This window comes from Corvus brachyrhynchos, unplaced genomic scaffold (assembly GCF_000691975.1).
Source record: "Corvus brachyrhynchos isolate BGI_N302 unplaced genomic scaffold, ASM69197v1 scaffold93, whole genome shotgun sequence".
In the NCBI taxonomy this organism is placed as follows: Eukaryota; Metazoa; Chordata; class Aves; order Passeriformes; family Corvidae; genus Corvus; species Corvus brachyrhynchos.
In genome coordinates this window covers 109,529-133,447 of record NW_008237273.1, presented here as the reverse complement: position 1 = coordinate 133,447, position 23,919 = coordinate 109,529, and the positions used below count along the sequence as shown (strand labels likewise).

General features: G+C 33.8%; 1 protein-coding gene across 1 annotated transcript in view; it reads right to left on the bottom strand.

Moving 5' to 3' along the window:
- The window catches only part of CNTLN (centlein), a gene marked incomplete at its 5' end in the record, with an annotated part of 154,931 nt that overhangs the window by 31,697 nt on the left and 99,315 nt on the right, over positions 1-23,919 (bottom strand). The window contains 2 exon segments of the mRNA XM_017730583.1: positions 1,311-1,408; positions 4,651-4,815. Of these exon segments, the coding sequence (XP_017586072.1) occupies positions 1,311-1,408; positions 4,651-4,815 (263 nt within the window).

Genomic DNA, 23,919 nt, shown 5'->3' with positions numbered 1-23,919 from the left:
TTTTTTGCAAAATTATTTTCAAAAGAAAGTGAAATGGGGAAGTCTGCTCTCATCATACTGAGCAAAACACAGAAAACTCTCTCCCTGTGTGTCAGATGAGATAAAATGCAAAACCTAGAAATAACATCAGCTTTTGTCAGAAACTGCTCAAAAAAACCCCAAAACTCTTATGTACTAAAAACTAAGTTTGTTCAATGAGAAATTTATGCCTTATACAATGCTTCCAGTATAATAACAAAAATTAATATTTTAAATATAAACATAAGCAATAATGATATATGTATAGATATCTGTATCTTTTTCCAATGAAAGCAAAATGAATGGTAGTATGTTCAGGAATACAACACTGTTAATATAATGTCAATATCATATTAAAAAAAAAAAACAGGAAAAGAGTGCATCTAAAAATTTCTTTGATCTGTTTCACCTTTACACTCTTACTGTTATTTTGGTTACTATGTCTAACAGCTTATGAAAAAACTAGTATCCATTTTATAAAGAAAGCATGCTATCCTTTGACTATTTTAAATTTAAAATCTTATGGTGGAAAAATTCAGTTTCACTTTGAAACAGAAAATAAACAATGAACACAATTTAACCATTTTAAGAGTCTATTTTTCAAATGAAATTATTTCCAATAAGTAAACTGCATTCTTTCTTCAATTAAAAAAATCAGAATGGTTAGAGGAGTTAAACTCTTGGGCAGACAAGAAATTCAGATACACTAATAGCTTTTTTATGGTTTATAAAAAAACTATACTGAAGATCAGTATTATATCAGTTACAGTAGGTAGAATAAAAATCTCGGTGGCATACCTGACAATTTATGAAATTCAAAATGAATAGCAAACCTTAATCAATTCAAATAGAAACAAATACATCTGTCTTTTTGAACTTTTTTATGAATGTAAGAGTAGCTATTTAATCTTATTTAAGCATCTGAACCTTGACATGTCTCTTAGCCCCTAGGCAAAGAATTACTGAATTTGAAAGACTGTGTTTAACAGTGCTGAGGAATTCATTTCGACTTACATCAAGGATAAAATATCCTACTCTAGAGTCTGAGTTCTGACTTAAGGTATCTTTATTGCCATACAGGTACTGTAGCTAGCTAATCACTCATCAGTTTAAAAAAACCCGAAATTTAAGCATATACTGCTCCAGTTTTAAAAAAAACCCGTAACAGTATGCAAGACTGCAATATAAAGAATACATCGCTCTCTTAGAAACCTAAGTACAGCTAACGTTGAAGCGATTTTACAGCTGCCACTGGGTGGCACCAGACACAATGGATAGAAAAGTGACCATACTTCGCTTGTAGTTCCCGAATCCGTTCTTCTTTTTCCTGGACTTGATTTTTAAGTGACTTAATGGTGGTCGATTGCTTAACGGTTTCAGTATTCAAATTCTATATTGAAAAATATTAAAATATAAATAAAGTAGAATAAAAATGATCACAGTCAACAGTAAATTCCGAAAAACATTATCTGTGTAAATTTCCATGTATTTTATGAAGGTTCTTAGAAATTAACTGGTAAAAAGGAGCATTCTTACTTTCTAGCAACACTTAAGCAGAAGCACATTCCTTGGAAAAAACGACGAAAATCAGTACTTTTCCATTGTTCTAATAATGTACGGTTAACAGATGTTCCCCGGGACACTTGCAAGCACCAATCAGGACCACATTTTCTCTTGCATAGCATGGTCAGAAGAAAAGGTAACAGAAGAGAAGTAAAACTGGATCTTCATTTGAACTACATCTTTGAATGGTATAGTTCTACAGCACAAGGAGTCTACATCTGTACAGCACAAGAACGTCCAGTAATTCCTTTCATCTTGAGTATTAGGAAATACAAGAAAATTTACAAGAGTGATTGTTTTCATGTCTCCTGAAATTCAAAGCACAAGACACAGACATTTCCATTTGGCTGTACTAACACAACAACAAGCAGGTATGATCCTAACTTTCAGGCACATATCATTTCAGTGAAGGACAATTATACAGTTGTTGGCCATTCCTCATTTGTATACAGTAAGAAAAGAAGTGCCTCTATTCCTCCATGCAATTACACATATCATCTACCCAAGACCTAAATTCAGATCTGAATCAGCCTACAGAAAAAAAAAGAAATTTAACTAAGTAGCCATCTTAGCAATCTGAGCATTGACTGCCATTGCTGAAATGGCAGCTCAAACACACCACACTGAGGTATTTAAGAACTCCAAGAAGTGTTGCCAAAAGATACGTATTAAGCATATGCACAACATATATGTGTGCCTATATGTATACCGATTCAACCACTGCACTACAGCTTTTTACTCACTATGTATAAACAATAAGCAAACAGATCAGATATGCTGTAAACAAAGATACTTCAGGAGAATTTCTCTGCTAGGTGCAGAGTTGTAATGCCTATTAACATTAATGGCAGTATTGTACATAACTCTGTGCACCTCAAGGGGAGTATATATTCTTGTGTGCATAGTTAGATGTAAAATATTGTTCTTAATAACTTGTCTAGTCTATTTACTATTATTATAATGCAAGGTATAACCAGAAAATTGTTAAAATGATGTATGCTAGCAGAATATTCCTGAGTTTCCCAAGACCTGTTTGTGGAGCTTGAGTTCCATTAGTGTAAAGCACAGCACCCAGTTACGTGGTTTACACACCAGACATGAACTTGAGTATGTAGGTGGGCCCCTGCACATGTTCAGAGGCAAAGACATATGCTTACGGTATTTTGCTTTCAAACTCACCACCCACACTTAACACATTTCTTCCTATTGGCAGAGATACAAGGAGTCATTACACACAACATAAACAAACACTGCAAAGACAGTGCTAAGGAAAAAAAAAAATAATAAAACCAGGTACTTGGAGATTTTGAGCTATAAGGAAAGCTTTTGCTACTTATACATTCAGATATCTAAGAGAGTAACTATGTGTCTCCTTTTTAAGTCAGCTAGAGAGCCTGGAACAATAATCGACAACCCTTTGACAAATTCTTCTGCTAAAAGGTGACTTGCAGGACTTGAACTAGCTTTAAATCAAGTTAAGAATTTTAGAAACTTGATTAAGTAGTTTTTGAGGCCCTTTTATTAAAAACTCTCATCCAATTCAGAAACCAGTGAATTTACTCTACTGCTTAGCATTTGGGGTCACAGACTATCTCCATCCTAAATATAGTTTTGCATACATGATTTATTTTTTCATTAAAAATTTAATATATCTTTAAGAAGGAATTAAAAGTCATGCTAGTATTTTTGATATCAGATTTATATATGCTTGCTAAATGTTTCCTCTGCTGCAGAAACAAAAAAACCTTTGATTTTTCAGCAATTTATTTTGCTGTTCACATTTGGCAGACAAATAGAGCAGGCTTCTAGCATGGGTGCTACTCTTAGGCTATTTAAAAAAATAAATCCCATTTTTTTTATTTTTCCTACTTGCATAGATCAATTGATTGCTAGGTTTCTGTATAATGAAGATACTTATCTAAAAGGTACAACCCTAATTAACAGAAATTACCACTCACCAGCAACAGAAGCAGACTAGTCAATCCCAAATCTAAAAACAATACTCAAGAAGACAGTGTGTATGGTTTTAAGACCTCTTTCTCATAATTAAAGTACATCAGTTTATGTGCCTTTTCATGGCTACTCCCAGCTGGGCACATCTCTTTATCAATGTGACCTACCTTTACTAATCCCTGAATTTAGATGTTATGCATCCAGTGTGCAATAGCCAAGATCTGTAATACCATGATTACCGTCAACAACGAAGAGGTCTGAGCATTACCCACATCTCGTGTGCTAGCACAGTTAATCCAGCATTTAGAGTCAGCTATGTTGATTGTGTAATACAGCCTTCTCTTGTAGCTGGTGCTTTGGCAGACCCTTTGGCTGCTGTGGAGTTTTTTCTAGCAGCACGAAGCTGTACCATTTTGACCTTTTCTCTTTCTTCTACTATTTAACAGAAAACAATGGGAAAAACCAACTTTAAGACTTTCTGTTGCAAATATATTTCCTCCAGTGAGAAGAGAAGAAGAATTAATATGCTTGAGCAAGGCCACCTGCTGAGAAAGCTTTCAGAACAACACAGTTCAGTATCTACATCACTCACACGCAACAGATTCACCGGAGACTGAGAACTGAAATCATCAAGTCAGTATTTCCCTACCAGCTAATCTACAAAAATACAAATTGAAAAAAATAGTCCCTTTGAAGACAAAGACAGTAGTAACGCACACACAACAGTGTTGCCCCATTAGCTCAAATTCTTTGCTCCCCTTTCACAGACAGCTATTGCTTTTCTTCTTCGTAAAGGAAGAAAGGAATCAACTGAATTCTCATCTAACTAATTCCACAGCACCTTCCAACAAGATGTACTTTATCACTGTGCGAAAACCCAGCAAGTCTCCTTGTCTGGACTATTTGATCTGCAGGAATTGTTTTAATTGTAACTTCTAGTTCTGTCTATGACTACATTTCATCTTACCATCAAAGGCAATCTAACACCTAAGCTGCTAATCACTGGCTATGATATACAAATGTTAGCATATGTGAGTATACGTATGTCTGCTTGACCCAGTTATGAACTACTGCTCATACGAATTATCCTCAGCTCTAGATAATCTGTTCTGTCACCTTTAGTTTGCACTGCAGCTGTTTTATCTCTAAATCAATGTTCTTTGAAGGAGCTGGTGTGGCTTCACTCTTGCCAGCAGTTTGAGACAGGTGTCCTCTCAACTTTGATTTTCCTTGTAAATCCTCCTTTTCCTGTTGCCACTTGCCCAGGTTGGAGGTCAACACCTGTTTTACAAAGAGAATAAACAATCACAGTTTCATCCTAAAAATATTTCTGCTTGATCATTATGAGATGTTTCTCCAGTTCAGCATTCAAGAGGAATGAAACAGTATACATTATCCGTAATTATATTGCATAGCTGTTGGTTGAATTCTCTAGTATAGGCAAAGATCAAATCCAGCAGGAAAAATAAGTCTAATTCCATTAAAAACAAGCCAAATTTTTTTAGGGCAAAATAATTCAATTTTGACTGAATATGTTACTGTTTTAACCACGACAAACAAAAATTATCATACAAAACTGTGCAGCAGTTACTGTTGAAACCTGTTTACCTAGACCCCTCTGGAATTCAGCAATTATTTTTACACAGAACATGAAGAAATACCATGATGTCTCAGACACCAGTGTGAATTAAGGGTCGTTAAATGTCAAATCTGTTATAATGGTGACCACTGAAGCTCACTAGAATTGCTGCGTTGACAACTCCTACAAAGCATACACCCTTCTCTTGGCTTTTGTTTTGGTATTTGTAGGGCTTGTAGAGGTTAAAGCAAAGTGGACCAGCTGCACTAAAGATCTCCTGGTTGGCTGGTCTTTACCTATGTGTTATTTCATCCCTTTCAATATATGCACCACAGCCAGAGAACCACATATTCCATAACCTTGACTCTAGGGCTGAAGTACTTAAGTGGTAAAAGACAAGCTGGAGCAGGACAGGATAACAGATGTTAGTTGTTTATTCCACTGGGTAGGTCTTACCACCCTATACTGCAGCCAAAATGCTTCTCACTTAGCAACATAAATGCAAAGTCCAATTAGCAGACAAGCCTTGTTAGGGATTTAGTTCAAATAAATACCATGCAAACAAACTCTGTCTTGTTGCACTTGACTGACAACCAACAAGACTTATTCAACTTTGTACCAATATATTTCACATTACTCCTTACAGAAGTAACGTTTTAAATAATGGCTTTAATTTAAATAATATTGAATGTTGTTCTGCAAAAAGGGGAACTGAAATAATCTCCATGCTAGTGATTAACTTTCACAAAACTGTAGTCAGATGAAAGCTAACAATGGCCTAACAGCTCTCTTCTCCTTAAAAGGGTTATTAAAGTGCTATCTTATTATTCCATATAAGACTATAATATAGTAGCTTAACATAAGAAACAATTGTACAAAATTGTATTGAAATATCTCAAAGTACAAAAAACCCCTTACTTTGTGAAGAATCCTGATCAGAAACATGAGAAGATACAGGACAGCTTGAAACAGCTAAATGTGTGCCTGATTATAAGCTGGTGCCAGACAAAATACCCAACCAAAAGAAACCCCAAGCCTCAGAAACACACAAAAAACCCACCCCAAACCCAACAAAACATTAAAAACCCACCCCAAAAAACCAAAAAACCCATGAAAAAGTTAAGGAGAGTATTCTATTTTCGAGCAATTTATTATTTAACTTACAAATTAGATTTTATACAGCTTGATGTTATTAGAAAAAAAATTAATATATATGTGTTTATAAAAACACTCCCATGACAATATATATATGTGTTTATAAAACACACTCCCATGACAATAATCTGATGATCATATATATACAGCTAAAAGAGAGTCACATTTATTCCCATTATGAATAAGAAAAGAATGCTTGTAGATTTTGCATTAGCCTAAAAAAATATCATGGGTACAAGGTAAATTCATCTGGCATTTAAAGTTAAAACTCTAACAGTATTTATTTCATATTCACTAAGTGCACTTATTAAAGTCAGTGGGCATTTTACATATGTATCTGAGGTAAGTACTGTTCTTAGTGAAAGGGTTAATCTTTCCATTCCCTTCTGTGTCTGCTGTCATTAAACAAGCAATAGATACTGTATTTTCGAATTGACTATTCCTTAATCTGATATATTATTCTCATAATTAATACATTCGCAGAGTAAAAGACAAAATGAGGGCTATTTCAATAAGCAAAACCAGTAGTAGTACAGAAGGACATAGTATAGAAAAATATGAGGGTTATGTTAATTTGTCCAGTATAACCAATATTTCTACATGCAGAATTTCATGATTCAGTGTCTCTATAATAAATTATTCATAAAAAGAAAAGCAAGAAAAAATAAAGCATAGCTAGATCAATATCTCTGTTCAAAATTAGAAATGCCCCAATATCTGCTCAAGATAACTCGTGCCTCTTAGAAGTATCTTACACTACTGCTCCTGACAATATGCATCAGTTCTAAAACGTCATGACTTGCACCAGACACATTCTCAAAAATCATAATAAATATATTCAAAAAGAAAAGGTCTTTGTGGGACTGTTGCTAAAGATGACAGTTATAAAAACTACTTAAGGAGGTAGAAAAAAAGAATTTGAAATAAAAATCTACATAAATTCAGAAATAGCGTAAGGACTACAAGGATAAAGTAGCATATAATGTACAAGACCCCCAACTCGCAAAAGGAGACAGGCATGCAATTGCAATCAGAGATTTCACAGAAGTTGTCTCTTAATATTTCTGTAGACATTGTAAATGTACTACAGGACTGATAATTCTACTGCACTACTCTTGCTTTTAATCTATTGAACGGTTATGTGAAAATCCTGTGTAAATCCATGTGGGATGTAAAAAACAGCCCCCTTGCCCTATAGAGATATTTATGCCTAAAAGGTATTCCTTGCATTTACTTAAGAAATAAGTTTATTACCCTGGTGTTCTTTACTGCTCCCTATATTTTAGGTCAAGTTTTTTATTATTTTTTTCTTTTTAAGACACAATGGAAGTTTTGTGTGTGTGCTACCATGCACACAAATCCTGAATGACAGAATAAAAAGAATTTACTCCCGGGGAAGAGGTCACCAGGATGAAAGGTAGAAGAATCTTAAACATCAGCTAGACCAGATGTTGGTAAGCGCAGCCTACCGCTGTTCCCCTGTGATGTAGTGGCCTTTGTCTGCTGCACCTCCTCCAGAGTGTTTTTGGCTTAACAGATGTTTATAGGTTCAATATTTTAACACCCATCTATCTTAATCTCCTTGCTCCTGGTATACCCATGACACTCTGTTCTGCTGTTCACAAAGGAGTAGTGATGAAACCTCAGTTTCTATGTAGTCAGCATAAAACTTGCAGTGACTCAGCAAGGCTTTTTACCCTCTGCTCAGAAAGACAGCTGTGTGGATGGCCCAGTGGGTTAACACAGGAAGTTCCTGGAATGGCCTATTGTTCCTTGGCATCACAATCACTCAATAAGGGGCTTTGAGCTCATTTTACAGAAGTCACTATTCTACTGCAACTGCACGTATGAATATAACATTTCTGTTGGAAGTAGCCGATACTGTATTCCTACTGAAGTCACACAACCCCATACATTTATATTTGCAAAATAAATTATACAGAATAATTATAAACCAGGACGTAAATCAAACATTCTTGATACACTTTTTAAGCAGTGACATAATCTTATTTTGCTACTCATTTCGTAAACCGGCTAAAGCTAATATACTGTGACGTGTAAAAATCCCACTTGCTATGAAGCTTCCCACCCTAAAATCCTGGCAGACGAGAACATTTCTATGTCTGTAAGAAAACTGAAGTTAACACACTCATTTTTCTTTTCTCTAAAAAATCTTGCTACAGTAGGTAATAAAATACATTTGCTATGTGAGTAGCTCCTATACAAAGTTCTATTTTAGAATTTAATACTGCTTCTATAAATGTTTTATACAGAATAGTATTTTCTCACAGTTTCAGCTCAATCACGGAAAACATACAACAACATGAAAAACAAGTGCAGTACTTGTTGCACACATAAAACATAAAATAACTTTTCAAAGCATGCTTGCAGGTAGACAGTTACGTAGTTACAGTTTTACTCACTCTATCAAATATTATATGACGTAATGATAAACCTATTTACAATATCCAAGACAAATTTATTGTGTCAATCCCACTAAACTTGACCTTTCTGCATTCTCTTGAATCAAAACCTGCCTGAGCATGATGGGTCATAGAAAAAAAAAAGCTAAAATTAATAAAGATGGTATGTAGCTCTCTGAAAAGATACATACCAGACTAAAAAGCTGTGCTGAATACTTAATGTGATCATATAGAGAAAAGGCAAATAACTTCAAATCCTCAATCAAAGTTCCTTTCATGCAAGTGCTGTAAGTCGTTGATTACTTAGTATTCTAGACATGAAAATAAAATATCAAACAGAAGTCTTTGGTGACTTAATATCCCATCCCTAAAATGAAACAAAGACCCCCCAAAAGCAAGGAAAACTTCTAAAATGTAGGAATTATTTGTCATTTATTCCTCTGAAATTTTAGTAAAATCTACAGAATCATTATTAGTTGTAATAATTAGTTGTAATTTTTTTCAGCCAATTGCAGTTATCAGGAGCTGACTATTTCACAAAATGTCAAATAAATGAAGGTAATATAGAGGACTTTTTGCCAGTGCTTTAGCTAGTTGTTAGACTTCAGTAGCCTTTAGAGACCATTAAGTACCCTTTGGCTAATTGGCCAATGGTAGATTAATCCTCTTTTTATTCTAGCAGCACTATTTTAACACCCTTTGCACTCTGTCAGTGTAGTATCTGAATGACAAAATAATATTGTGCATGAATAATAAGCAGAAAAGTTAAATTAACATTTCATGTTTCACATGCCATACCTATGTGTCAGGGAAAAGAACCCTCTTTTAAAGCCACTGACATTCAACTTTTTTAAACAATCTCGTGTTGACACCTTACTGAAGTGAATCTTCCTAATTACTGCTAATTGCCTATCAAGGAAAAAAAAATCTTTCCTTGAAGTGCAGTTGTCTAGTATGGATGAACACAGCTCCAAAGTGCATAGTAAAGACAAGCATGACACTTGAGGTGTGCTACATTATTATGAGGTCATACTAAATATGGTTTGCAATGAACAAAGCAGCTTTTAAGGATGTTTAAGGTACTGAAAATGTCAATCTCTCATGAAGTGTTTAAATTAGTTCCCAGAAGAGAAATACAGACATTAACCAGCAGATAAGAGGTATATTTCTCATCTCAGGTATTTTACTAAAGAGAAACATTTGTCCTATTGATATTGGTAACACAATTGCAGTTCATCTGCTTTATAAAAGCAGTGTTTACATTGGAATTGTCCTTTCACACATACAAATTATAAATTCAGCTATTATTGGAAAAACATTTGTAATCACTAACAAAGACTCCTAGACTCATGGATTTTGAGTGTCTTCTTAAACATGCTTAAACATGTTCTACTACTGATCAGTCATCTTTTATAAAGGGCTATTTACTGTGTAACACTTCATAAACAAAGGTTTTTCCTGTAATTTTAATTCAGGTACTCACAGTTAATCTACAGCTAAATTTATTCTACAACTTATAAAAGCCTTGTATTGCAACATCTGGCTACAGCAATTTGTTAAATAATACAAAAAGAAAATCAATTGAATCTGTCCAGACAGGTCCTTTTTGAATTTTGGTTTGTTTTATTCTTTTTGTAAATACTAGTAGTATCACATCGATCAAGAGCAGAAAACATAAATATATTTTAGAGGAACACACAACACTCATATATAAACAAATCGGCTAATACATTCTGGGCCCAATTCTCCAAGAAATTATCTGCTCCTATAACCACAGACAAGTCTGAGTACAAAACTGTGTATTGTGCCACCAACGATTTTTCAAATAAATTATAGAAAATAAGAGAAAACTTAGTAATAATATAAATCACAATTTTTAAGATGATGAAAATGCTTCTGAAACATGTAATCTGTATAATGATTACACCAATTCAAAGATAAATGCTTTGTCCTGCAGCAATTCTATTTTAGCCTTCATTTTCTATCACTTTCATTTCATGTCTATGTACAAGTAAACATTGCTGTATCCCATGCCTAATTTCTGTGCGTATTAAGAACACTATCTCGCTTTCATACTAAAGCAGATGCTGCACTCCATCTGTCCTTGCAAATTTCAAAGGAATATAAGGAATATTAACTATTTATTTAACAGTACTTATACAAGTATTTCATAATGATCACTTACATGACCACAACTATGTGATTTAATTTTTGTAGTGATTGATTTTCCAATATGGAGATGTAAACTCACAAAATATATAGTGTGCAGGACACTGTCTGCAAGACCTTAATATTGCCAGAGAAAAATTATAGAACTTTAAGAAATCAATATTAAAAATAAAAATATTCAGTACTTCAGTATATACTATCTTATCTATTTGAACTTATTCGAAGTATTAATACCTACCAGACATAACACAATACATTAAAATGTTTTACTACAAATAAATTAAAAATGAAAATATAACTGGTGACATTTCATGACACTTTGTCCCGTTTGAAAATATCTGAGTATGATGGCAAACCAGTTGTGAAGATGTGGCTGAAGTTCAAAACCAATGTTTTCATGTACCCACCACTGCTATTTAAATAAATACTAGTATTCCAACACCTAACATGCCTGTGCACATTATTAAGATACAAGAAAAGATTTACAGCTGATGCATAAAATTTGCCCCAAGATTTCCATGGCTGTGTACTTACTACGGGATTTTCAACATAAGACATGATATCCAGGCAATCTTTTGTAGTTAGGACCAGGTTTTATGGCATTATTTTTTTTTCAGGACTACACAGTATTTATCTGATTTCCACCAAACACAAGAGTAGGGGCAAACTCATAAAGCTTGAAATTTGAATTTTTCATCTAGGGTCAGGGATAGTGCTTGCCATATTCCCCCTGCTTAATCTTAACACATCTAAGCACTGCAAATGAACTACTTGCATGAGAGCCAGTCAGGGAATTTCACAATCCCTACAACTCATTACAAATTTAACAGCAGCAATACTAAGTATTCATATGTTTCAGATAACACATACAAATATGCTGTACTAAAACTCATTGGGGGAAAAAATTAATAATGCTTCCATCTGTTTTCTGTATAACTCACATAAAATAGAGAGAAACCAAAATGAAAATGCTATTTTAAAGACTGTGTTTAAACTTTCTTTTGATTTACCCACTAGGTTTCGAAGCATACAGCTTTATATCTTTAAAAACTAAAGTTGTTTTAAAGAGAATATATAAGAAAAAAAGAAACAAAAGAACTGAAAGAATGGAGAAATATTAATTTAACCTCTCCTCATTTCCATCTGTTTTAGAGAGTAAACCATTTTCTACTGAAATATTTCTGCATTATACTCCTTATGTATTATTTTCCTTTGCTTAAATTTCAGATTTTCAACTGTTAAAGATCATTCTCTTCCAACTTACTTTGAGGAAGTCATGTAACTATTTTAAAATAAAAATTACTAAAATGTATGTAGGCTATAGGCATTCTCAGAAGTTGGTTGCAATATTCAAGGAACAAAATTTATAAAGATAGCTCTATGCTTATTTTTGTTTAATTATTTCAGCATCTAATTTGTAGCCACTTCAGATATCAACAAAGCTGAAAAAATGTCCTAAGAAAGTTTTCTTACTTGTTTTTTTGCAGACAGCTGTGTAAAAGCAAAACATTTTAAATATAAACTGCATTAACAAACTTAGGTAATGGAAAAGTTCTATGTTCTCATAGAGAATGAAAAATAAACAAGAAAGAATTGCAGGGAAAAAACCATTAAGTATCTGGAAGGAATTTTTCTAGACACATAAAGGCGATGTTATATAAATATTTGTGTATTATTTACATTTTTATAAAAGAAAACAAAGATATTGCTGGCCACTTCTGAGAGGTATGAGAAAGCTGATGACAGACATTGTGGTGAGGATGCAAAGACAGGAATATTTTTCTAAATAATGAACTGCATTTAAAAATTACCACTAAAATGTACTTCATATAAATTAAACTGGTAATTCATCCCTGGATTCTTGTAAATGAGCCCCCACAGTCTTATCTTTAATTTGTAATTTATGTTATCATTGGAACTCTTTCTAAAATTACAGGCATAAATGAACAGTTTAGAGTAAAATACTCTTTATATTACTATATTACTTATATACTATTTATATTTATTTAATATCTGAAGAGACCATCACAAGAGAAAGCCATGTTTTCAGTCTAATGTGTAAAGTGAAATATACTTTCCCTTTATCATGATTATCATCAACATTATGACTCACTTGGGCAATTTATTATTTTCACATACATGAACAGTTTGAGGACAACACTACAGTTCTAAATCCCAGCTTGAACCAGACCTACAGCTGCTGCTCCTTAGGAGTTCCCTCATTCTCTTCTGCTTGCTTTACCAAGGTAAGAGCATAGACAAAATCACCCATTTTGTGTACATAATACCCTAAACTGTGTACACAATACCCAAAAGACCACAGGACAATCTTTCAACCAAAAATAAAGAGAACACTGTGCACAGTTCAACCACCAAAGAGTAGATGTTTTCCCAGTGCCTGTGAATCTTGTGAGATGTGCTATGGCTATGGCTATGGCTAGTCATACAGTCTCCACTGCTGAGAAAGGAAGGAACTGAGGCTCTTGGCACATTAGGCATCAAGAGTAGAGTGGAATGATGCAAAATAAACCTGAACATGACACAAGCTATGGGAACAGTCCATGACTCCCTCATTAACTCCCAATTAAACCTTAGGAGAGCAAATCAGACTGTGCAAAACATTAGTAAGAAAGCATAAAAAGTCTTCTACCTCCTCTAGCAGTTACGGAGTCCATGAGGTTCAGGGACTTCAGGCAAACCAGCATCTCGTCAAAACCACAAAATTCTTCCCTTGGGTTACAAGGACAGTAAGAGTGTCTGACTTTGGTAGGGATGCCATAGTATCCTAGGAATCAGCACTCATTGTCTGAAACAATGGGGAGTCTAAGGCAGAGAATAACTAAGACAATCCCAAAGAGGAAAAGCTGTAGATAAATATTTTTAAAAAGGAATCTCAGGTGTAGTTCCCTTGTCTCAGAAGTGTCTTAGTTGTAACACTTACTTTTTCTACTGTTGTTGAAGATGCCTTGGTTCTTGACTCCCATTCCTTTATGCCTACAAAGTCCAACCCCACCCCCCCCCAAAACAAAAAAAACCAGCAACAAAAACTTTAAGAAGGTTCGTGCATCATCCTTGGTGAAGTGATAAGAATGGCTTGTACTCCTGGCTATGGATGTATGTTTTGAAGTTTCTTCCTATAGCGGAAGGGAGTAGCCAGGACAACAGAGCAACAACATTAACATTGAACACATAAGCTTAAACAGAGGATTGTGAGAGTAAGAAACTTGGAGTAAGATGCAAGCTGTAACAAAAGTGCCAATTTCCTTTGTGCAATATAATCCAGACAAAGAAATCTCACTGTGACAGGTAAGAAAATAGGGTCAAACAGGAAACTCATGCTTTGCAGACCTATCAGTGTTGAACTGGTGGTGGTGACCATTCCTCTTCTGAAATCCAGAGGAGTCCAAAAGAACTCCTGTTCCCAAAGGACAAGATGTGGGAGCTGTTATGGTCCTCCTTTCTGATCACTGTTAAACCCTACTAGAAATCAAAGAGTAATAAAATGCATGGAGGAAAAGGAGAACTTGGAGTCCAAGGAGTAAGACTTTTCAAGAATTAGCTTCTAGATCCATGGTTCAAACTCTTCTCAATTACGAAATTTTTCCTGTGCTATCTTAACAAAAAGATCTTCCATTTGAGAATGAATGCAAATAAAAAACTAATTGCTAAACAAGAAAGTGATGTCAAGAATACATTAAACATAGCACACGGACCAAACAGTAAAGCAAATTATTCCTGAAAACTTTGGTATAAAACCAGAGAAGATTCTCCTGGCAGCCTTCTTCCATGTCCTCAGAGAGAAAATTTGCATTATCTATGAGTGGTCCTTCTTGAAAAATTAAATCCATTCTCTTTAAAGGATATGGAAGCACAAACTGACCACTAATTTTAAATAGTCTTCAATGTGTGGAAAGGTGCGTGTTGCACTCCTTCACTCTTTACCATTAATCTGTTATTATTTTATAGATTTCATTAATTACACAACTTCAATCTTTCCTCACTGTTGTTATGTTCAAAACTAACTAAAATTCTTGTTCCTTTCTTCCAGTATGTGTTTTGTGTATGGTGCCAAACCAAGGTGCAATATTACACAGAGTGCCTTGGCATTGCTAAGTAGAAAAAGAAATATCCTCTGTGAAATTCTCTGTAAAAAATGCCTGACAAGCTAGCAATGGTTCTGCTATGAAGAGCAGTAGTTTGACAAGCTGGTGGCCTTCATGCTATGAAGTACCATCTTTGTGTTCCTAAGAAACACACACTGGTATTTGTTCAGCCTGTGGATCTTTGTAAAATAAACACGCATATCCACAAGACAAAATAAATCCCACACACCAAAACAAAATCTCAAGCAAACAAAAAAGCCATGACCCAATCCAAAAACCAACCACCATTTTGACTTTTCCCACAACTTACTGAGTTTTACCTTATGGTGGATGTCACATACGGTAATCTTGTAAAGGGAGGGATAACATGTAAAAATTAAGGCTTCATATATGCAAATACTTTTTTCATGACCAACAACAACAACTTCTCCCCTCTAGGTTTACTCTTTATGTACAAATGTTGGAAGAACATTTGAAAAAGTAGATATCAAGAACATTTCTGTGGTCATTCACAAGTGGTGTTTCAATTAAATCTTGATTTTGTCTTGTGGGATTCAAACTACAGAAATTATTTTAGAAAAATAAAAGAAAATCCTTGCTAGCTTTGGAAAAAAAATACCAAGACAGCCTAACTGAGAACTTTCACTTCAATAAAACCTGCTTCTTTTTACTTTAACTAATAACTGATTTTTAAAACAAATAGGAGGAGATATTTTAAAAGATTTAAATGTTTAAAATTGAAAAATGTTTGCAAATATGTATTTTTTTTTCCCTTTTCCTTCATGGCTAACTTTGAAATTGTTAATATTATAACTGATTTAGAAAGAAAAAATGAAAATTAAGAATTGCAGCTTTTTGTGCCTTTTTTATACCTGAAAAGAATTTTTTAAACTGAAACACCACCTATAAAAATGTCTGGAAAATTGACACTTGACCTTTACAAATATAGAAACATGGAAGTTTGGGATTTTGTTATATACCTTAGCTTTACCTAGCACTTTTTAAATGACCTGCTTTTGATACTAGTAAAAAATGTGCAGCCTTTCTCAATCATTTTTATAAAGAAAGAAAATGCATAATTATCAATATTACGACAGTTTTATCTGTGGAGACTGTCACACATCCTTTCCGACCACTGTTACTTAATGAGATCTTACTGACAAACATTAATTGACACATATCTCTACCTGCAAAAATAAAGCAAGGGAAGTTAAATTTCTTTAGAAAATTTAAGCAGAGTCTCCTGCTTGTAGCTGTACAGGAATCACCCATTTGCTACAAAGAAAACAAAAATTACACACTTGCAATGCTTAGATCACTTTTACTAACTTTAAATCTTGTTTTCCCTAGTGACTTGAAAACCAGCAGCATGACTACACTGTACAGGGTGTTCCTAGTGATAATCATACTTTCTTCAACACCTAATACAAAACACAGACATTGTTTTAACAAATATAACTTGGCTGACCTAGAAGATGGGATGAAGGAATAAGAGAGTCACGTCCAATTCCTCATGGATTCTCAGCTTGAATCCTGGATTTTGCACAGTTTACCTTACGAACATGATCTGAGTGACATTTCACAAATTCCTGGATAAATGTTGCTACACTCTGCCAGCAGAGAGACTGGCTGTGTCATGCACAGATCAATAATAGCACTGTGTTTCATCAGCCTCAAAATCAAAAGTGCTTCATCTGGCAAAAGCCATGGCCCTTGAGGATCTGACATATATAAAATGAATACTGTACACATGATGTCTACTACAAAAACTGCTAGTGTAAAGACAAGTCTAGAGACAAAAAGCTGAGTATATGTAAATAGGAAAATATGTATTTTTATATATAAAGAAGTTTTAAACTCCATTTTATGAAGAGTGTCACAAATACCACAAAGAAGCAACTGAAAAACAGAAATGAAACAAAACTTTTATGACACCTGGAAGAAATATAAAAACACAGGAAAATCCAATATTCACAATCTTTGCAGGAATTCTCAAGAAAACAAAAGGACATTTTGAACTGTACACAGTAATATCTATGACAGTGGGCTGCAATAAAATGCACTCTAAGCTATACATAATGCCTCCTTATCAAAATTATGTTCATTGAAAATCTTCTTTTATCTTATTCAGAGTAACTACTCAAAGTAGAAGTCTTGAGACCGTCAGTCATCATATACTATTATCATATACTATCATCAGTCCTCAATATAGGTTTTCCTAAAGAAACAACAGAAATTTATGTCTCCTACCACTTAGACTTCCTCGTATCTAACAAAATCTTTTGGTGACAGAGCTTGTAAAATATTCAAATAAGTGCAGCACTTGTAGAATTTTAATTGAAGTTACTTTTTATTATAATGCTTCTCCTTCATTTTTCTCATAGTAAATTTAGTTTTATTATTTTTTTCTGCCAAAGTTTTTATTGCAAACAATACATTGAAAAGTAAGTATTTTTATTCTTTTGAAACCAAGCCTTTAACAAAATATCTCGAGTACTTTATCAAGATTTTGATTCAAAAAAAAGATATTAAACTATCTCTATGCCCCCAACTAAAACAAAAAGCTTTTTCCTTAAAAAATGTCATGACTAACTCACTAAAAACATGTTTCCTTATGCTCAATCCTCCAGGTAGAATATGAAATAAATATTTAAAAAATCATAATTTATCTTTTGTTTTCTGCATTTTTCATACCAAGTTATATACTACCTAAATTAAATAGCTTTAATCTTCTCTCAGATCTGCAATCAGCAACATTTAAAGGGTTTTACAAGACTAACATTTCTGTGTACATGATACACAAAAGCCGTTTTTCCTTCTCTGCATATCTTCTGCTTAAGACTAATGCTCTTTAAATGCTCCTGTTACACACCATAGAACAGGCATTTCCTTTGGGTTACTTCCTTCATTTCAACATCCATCTTCCCTGTGCCATGGCTTTATATATGTATGCCTTCAGTGGTGATGGCTTCTTCCTCTGGCTCAGAATTTCTCTTCCTTATAACCTGACATTTGAACGTTAGTATAGCACTCCTGCTTGGATTCAGGTAGATCCTTAAAAACAAGTGGTTTGATTTATCTTAAATTTATCATCCATCTCTTTTCCACAGCATTAAACTCATTTTAGCATTAATTACAAAAATACTGTTGCCCAGCTGAGCTCTAGGATGTAAATGCACCTCTTCCATCAGTTCTTCAGGTGAGTGAACAATGTTACTGAAGTTGAGAATTTACTTTCCTGTTCATACCTCCCATTAATTCAGCTCATGCCATCAAACAAATCCTCTCTCTTCCTGTTTCTTTTTCATGCATCCTACAGACCCAATATTTTTTTTATTCCTTTAAGAAAGAATCTACCCACTGCTAACCACAAGCAGCTGATTTCTCTCTAAGTCTTCCTTTTTAGATTAGTTGGCCAATATCATGGCATTTGTCTGACTCCAACTGGCAATGGACAGTTACAGTCACCTAAAAATTACAGATCTCATATCTGGTATGTTTCTATCTTCGGTATTTTTTCAATCTTCCTTTGCTAGACAGAAGTCTCTACAAGATTTCTTTTTCTTAGATATTTAAACTTGAGTTACCTGTTAATCTGCTCTCTGAAAACCTTACATTGTTCTCTGGAACAAGGTATTTTCAGATCCTCCTCCTAAGTCTTCAAATGTTTTCCTTCCTTTAATTTCTTTCTTGGATTCTGTGTATTGGAACTACACACATTATTCTAGACCAGTCAAATTACACCAGTGAAAGAAAACATAATCTTTCTGCTCCTCTTGTACAGACTCCAGTTTCTATATTCGAGGATAGTATTTTTTAAAATGGCAACGGGAGGTCATGCTCAGCATTACCTCCAAGGACTCTCATTTTTCTTTAGAGACCCTGGTTCCCAGGAGACAGGCATTCAGCCTCACTCAACATGAAACTCGAGCAATGTATTGGTTTTCATTATGATGTAATGATTTGCTCATTAAAAACACTGTGAGATCATAATGATCCATACTTTTCAATCAGACTCTGGTGGATGATTGAAAGCTTAAGAGTAGTTGTCAATGACTGAAGATATCTTATCGCACTGGCTTGGATTTTTTACGTTGCCACTAATTTTTAAAAAATGATTGAAAGATTTTACTTTTAAAACAAACAGCAAAAAGTCATTTATTTCACAGTCTATCCAGATAGAATAGATATGTAAGGTGTAAACCATTATCTTGGTGAAAAAATAATGTTATCATTCATGTGAGGGATCAACTGAAAAATTAATTTCATGGTACGTGAGATTCTGAGCTAGTGAAAATGATTAAGTGGTACTTATATGCATCAATTTAACCTTAAAGCATGAATTGAGACATTGAGTCTACACTGTGTTCCATGTAGCAGTGCTTAGCTCCAATCCAAATACTAAGTAAAACCAAGTATGATGAAGACAATTTTAGAAATTTTATTTCATATTTACATTTCAATAAGCAATGACTGTTGCACAGAGCCACATAACAAAAATGACTGAATGTGCTTACCAAACTTCTGATACTTCCAAGTCATGGAGCTATTTTTTCTAATCCCATGACCCTACTCATCCAACTTAAAAAATGCAACTCTTCAAATAAAGAACTGTCTCTTATCAATTCCCCTAGTCCCCTAGTATGTACTTGCTAACCATACTAAGCACTCTCCTCCACCAATCTTATGTTCCATATCTTCACAATGAGAAGAATTTATTTACCAGACTAGGACAGGAGCAAAGGAAAGAAGAAGTAAGGCAGAAGATGCCATTACGAGAGTGCAGGAGAATCAACTCACTTAAAGTTCACAATACAAAATTATCTCTCCAATTTCGCATGAGTCTTGAAAACTTTTCCAAAGAACATAATCAGGAAAACATTTATCTAGGCTGGGAAAGAGAGAAAAGAGTGACTGTTAGGTAAAAATCAATCACAAAAGCCCAGCAAAGAGAATTGAAACTTCCAAGGGAGGATATATGGCTGATGGAAACCCAAAGCAGTTATTTCTTGCATGTTATATCACAGTCTATCAGAATACTAAATCACACAATATTAAAAAAAAAAAATGCAGCTACATCCTCTGTTGTTGCTCCTTCTCCAGAAGTTGAAAACAAAAAGGAACCTCTCACTATAGAGAGATCTATAGGCAAGATTAGAGCAAATAAAAATTTTACCACAATAAGTAGGATGTCTTGACATTTCCATGAACTCAGTGGAAATAAGCACATGCATAAAGGGTTTAGTAACTTCCAGAGTTAATAGTAGTAGTTACTAATAATGAATAATTCATGGACCGCTCTGGTGAACAAGCCTAAGAGTACCGGTCCAATTCCAATGCAAACCGGTTTTCTGTGACAATCTGTAAGAAAATCTAATATGCCAGATCTGAAATGTAATCTCTTGGCAACATATGAATTCCCAAATCAGTGAACTTCTTTGTGTGAGATTAAATGGTGAATAAATATCCTCTGACAAAACCATATATTATCCATAGAACTTTACATAGTAGAGAAGGTTCAAGAATCCAGTGTAGCTTTATGCTTAACTTTCATTAATGTGCAGGTCACAGTGAATTCAATGAAGACACTCCCCTGAACACAAAAGGAAATCCTATTATGATAGTATATGTTGAGCTTTTCCAGGTCTCAAGTGGTATCTTATTCAGGAAAATTTTTACAGGAAAAAAACGAAAATTGAGTTCTCTTTTGGTTCATGGTGTTTTTTCCAATAGTAAGATAAGAGTCAATACAAAGGAAAGTTTGATCGAATCACAGGGAAGGTGAAGAAAAATAAGCTCATATCACATGACATTAAAAACATAAAAATTACAGGATTGTATCTTCTGGATTTCATTTCAATACGCATACAAGTATGTTGTATCATCTAAATGACCGTTCCATTACTATATTAAACTATTGGATATAAATATACTAGATATATTTACAGATATGTGTACAACCTCTGTTTGTAACATTACAATAACATGCTAATTCTTTTGATACAGGTTCTTTCTTCTAATATAGAAGAATGCTTTTTAGGATTTCTACATGATACAGCAATATAAATTGTTTTTATTGTAAGCTTATTCTCTGAACTTCACATAGTTTTCACAAATTTTAATTCATATTATGTTTTTCTAGAATTTACCTATCTCTAAGTTATTTCATTTTGACAGGAGTATAAGTCTAGCAGTCCTAGTTCATGCCAACTGTTCTTTTTAATTTATGAATGAGACTCATTCCCTACATGCAAAGTACTTCAAATGCTGTTCATCAATAATGCAACATGTCTATTGTCATTTTTCTTCAAAGATCAACATAAATTGTAAAAAGTATTTTGCTTTATTTTTGTTCGGTAGTGACAACACAGTTTCAGGATAAATATATTTTACATATAGTTCTGTTAACAAAACAGACTTCAGGATGCTGTAAGTATTTGATGCAGCAAAATATCAAAATAATTAAAAAATTTTGGTGTAGATGCATTTTAAAAAATCAGTTACTCTCATTTTTACCCTTGGCAATTCCTTATTTTATTTCCAAGTCAACTTAAGAAGCAATGCTGACTCAGTGGTTAGAGGAAGTATTAGAGATTTCCCCATTTAGTAACCATAGAGTTTGAGCAAACATATTTGACTAGCTGACTGTTTCTTTCCAGGCAGAATTTTGGAGTAGGACTTGAAAAAGGTGAATTCTAATCTCAGAGAGTCACAGAGCATTTTCTGTCTCTGTTCCCAGCCTTTATGTGACTGCATACTCTGATTTTCAATTTATCTGGTTCAGCAAAGCTTTAATAAAACTGCAACAGACCAGAACCTATTATTTTCAATATTGTCAATTCAAAGCCTTCAAAAATTACAAGTACGGCCCAGAAATTAAAATTAAATTCAAAAAAATTGAGGTTTGAAGTAAATTACAGATAATTTTTCCTGCCTGCAGATAATGGCACTGCTCAGGTCTGGAACAACACAGTGAGTCTTTCTTTCAAGAACACATAGACTGGGCGTGTGTTTCGAGCTTTTAATTATATACTGCGCCTGCAAAGAGATCTTTTCAAGACAAATATAAACAAGGGTAAAAGCAGTGTGACATCAGAAGTAAAAAACCAGAATTTCTCAATCAAATTTTGAGAAAACATCAGTCTCATCAGTTCAATTATTAGATAAACCTCTGCTGTCTTAGACTGCATTTGCAAACTCTGGAAAGGTCAGCAGTATATCCTGGTTTACCACAGGTTTATTCCTTCTGGTTTACCTTTCCATTTCAGCTGCATTTTAAGAAAAAGTAGAATAGAAAATTTGCTGGTTTGATTTTTAAATATTTTTGAGAAATCTTCTTTACTTCTTTTTGAGTATTGCGTCCAAAGATTACAGTTCTTGTAAACTAACCTAAACTACTCTTACTAAAAGTAGTTAGGAAAGATTATCTATACGCTTCTATAGAAGAGGGGATAAATCACGATTCTCCTCACATTCTTGGGAACAGACTTTTCCTAAACAGCTTCACAGAATTCTTTGGTTGTTCCATTACAATCTGTGCCAAAGGTGGACAGCTGCAGAAATGATTTTGCATCAGGTTTGGCAAAGTGCTAAAGACGACATATACAGGGTTTTTATTTTTAAGATACATACAAGTAAGAGGTTCCAGGCTGAACTTTGCCCTGTAAGAATGGAAAGGAACATTGTTTAACAGAGCAGAAGCAATTTGAATTCTTATTAGATTATTTTTTACCTATTAAAATATGAAGTCATTATTAGCATCTCTACTTTGACTTTCTTTTACTACTTATATATATGAAAGTCAGAATTCCTGCATATGCTACTGACGTAGTAGTAACTTCTTGCTAGGTTTATTTGAATAAATTACTATTTATGTTTAACTTGAAGTCTTGCAAATTTCAATTATTCTAAAACATTTAATAAAATTTTATCATTCAGATCTTCTGTAGGTATCATTAACATTATCATACACAATGAGAAATATCTTTTCATGCTACTAGAGAAAGAAGAAAACCCAACACTTAATTTAGAAGATGTGACACTAAATGTAGAATCTCTTATGAACTTAATAAAAATGCACAAATGCCCTGGAGTACATCCATGTAAGAGATTTCAAACACATAAACCCAGGACATGGATCAAAGTGTTTTGACAGGAAACAACCGGAACAATCTACAAGCATTTCTAACTGGACAATGTTTATCTAGAAAGCCCACAAACCTGTCCAAGTAATTACACATTTGCTGGAATTAACAAAATGTGAGGAAGTTTCAAAAGCAGTTCTAGCTACCGCAGGATAATTACAAATATCATTCAGTTTACAATTTCAAATTTATTCATAAAATTTACTTCAAGGAAACCACAACCATACAAAAATTGTTATATAAATAGCAATACATCTTTAAAGAGTGAAAAACCCTTCATGAAAACCAGAGTCTAAGTGAGATCTTTGCATAAATAATAGTTCTGCCAATAATTTCCAATGCATCTAAATTTGTCATCAGTTTCTTCTTTGTTTCAGTGTAATTGAATAATGCTAAATTGGCTGACTTACTTATATTTGGGTACCATAAGAGGAGTGAAGCTGTGATGCTGGTTTTGCAGATGCAACACTGAATTCTGGTCTGTCCTTTAATACACTGAGCAATAAAAAATAGTCAAGAGAATATGTAAAGAAAGCCACAACCTTTAAAGAATAAAAGGCTTTCTTTAGCACTTTACTTTTCTGCTTTCCATGCTCACACTTTTCAATGCTTGAGATAATCTATTAGATAAACAAACTATGAGCTCAGGGGGAAAAAGTTCCCTTAAAATTCAAAGAAAAGTGAAAATCAAATAGCTAAAATAAAGTTTGGAGGTATGTTTAAAATGCTGTCAGAAAAAAAGTGTCGTCTGGGTCACAGTTAAAATATGCTTCTAAAAAAAATTAAAAGCTTCCCAATTCAGCAGAAGTGTA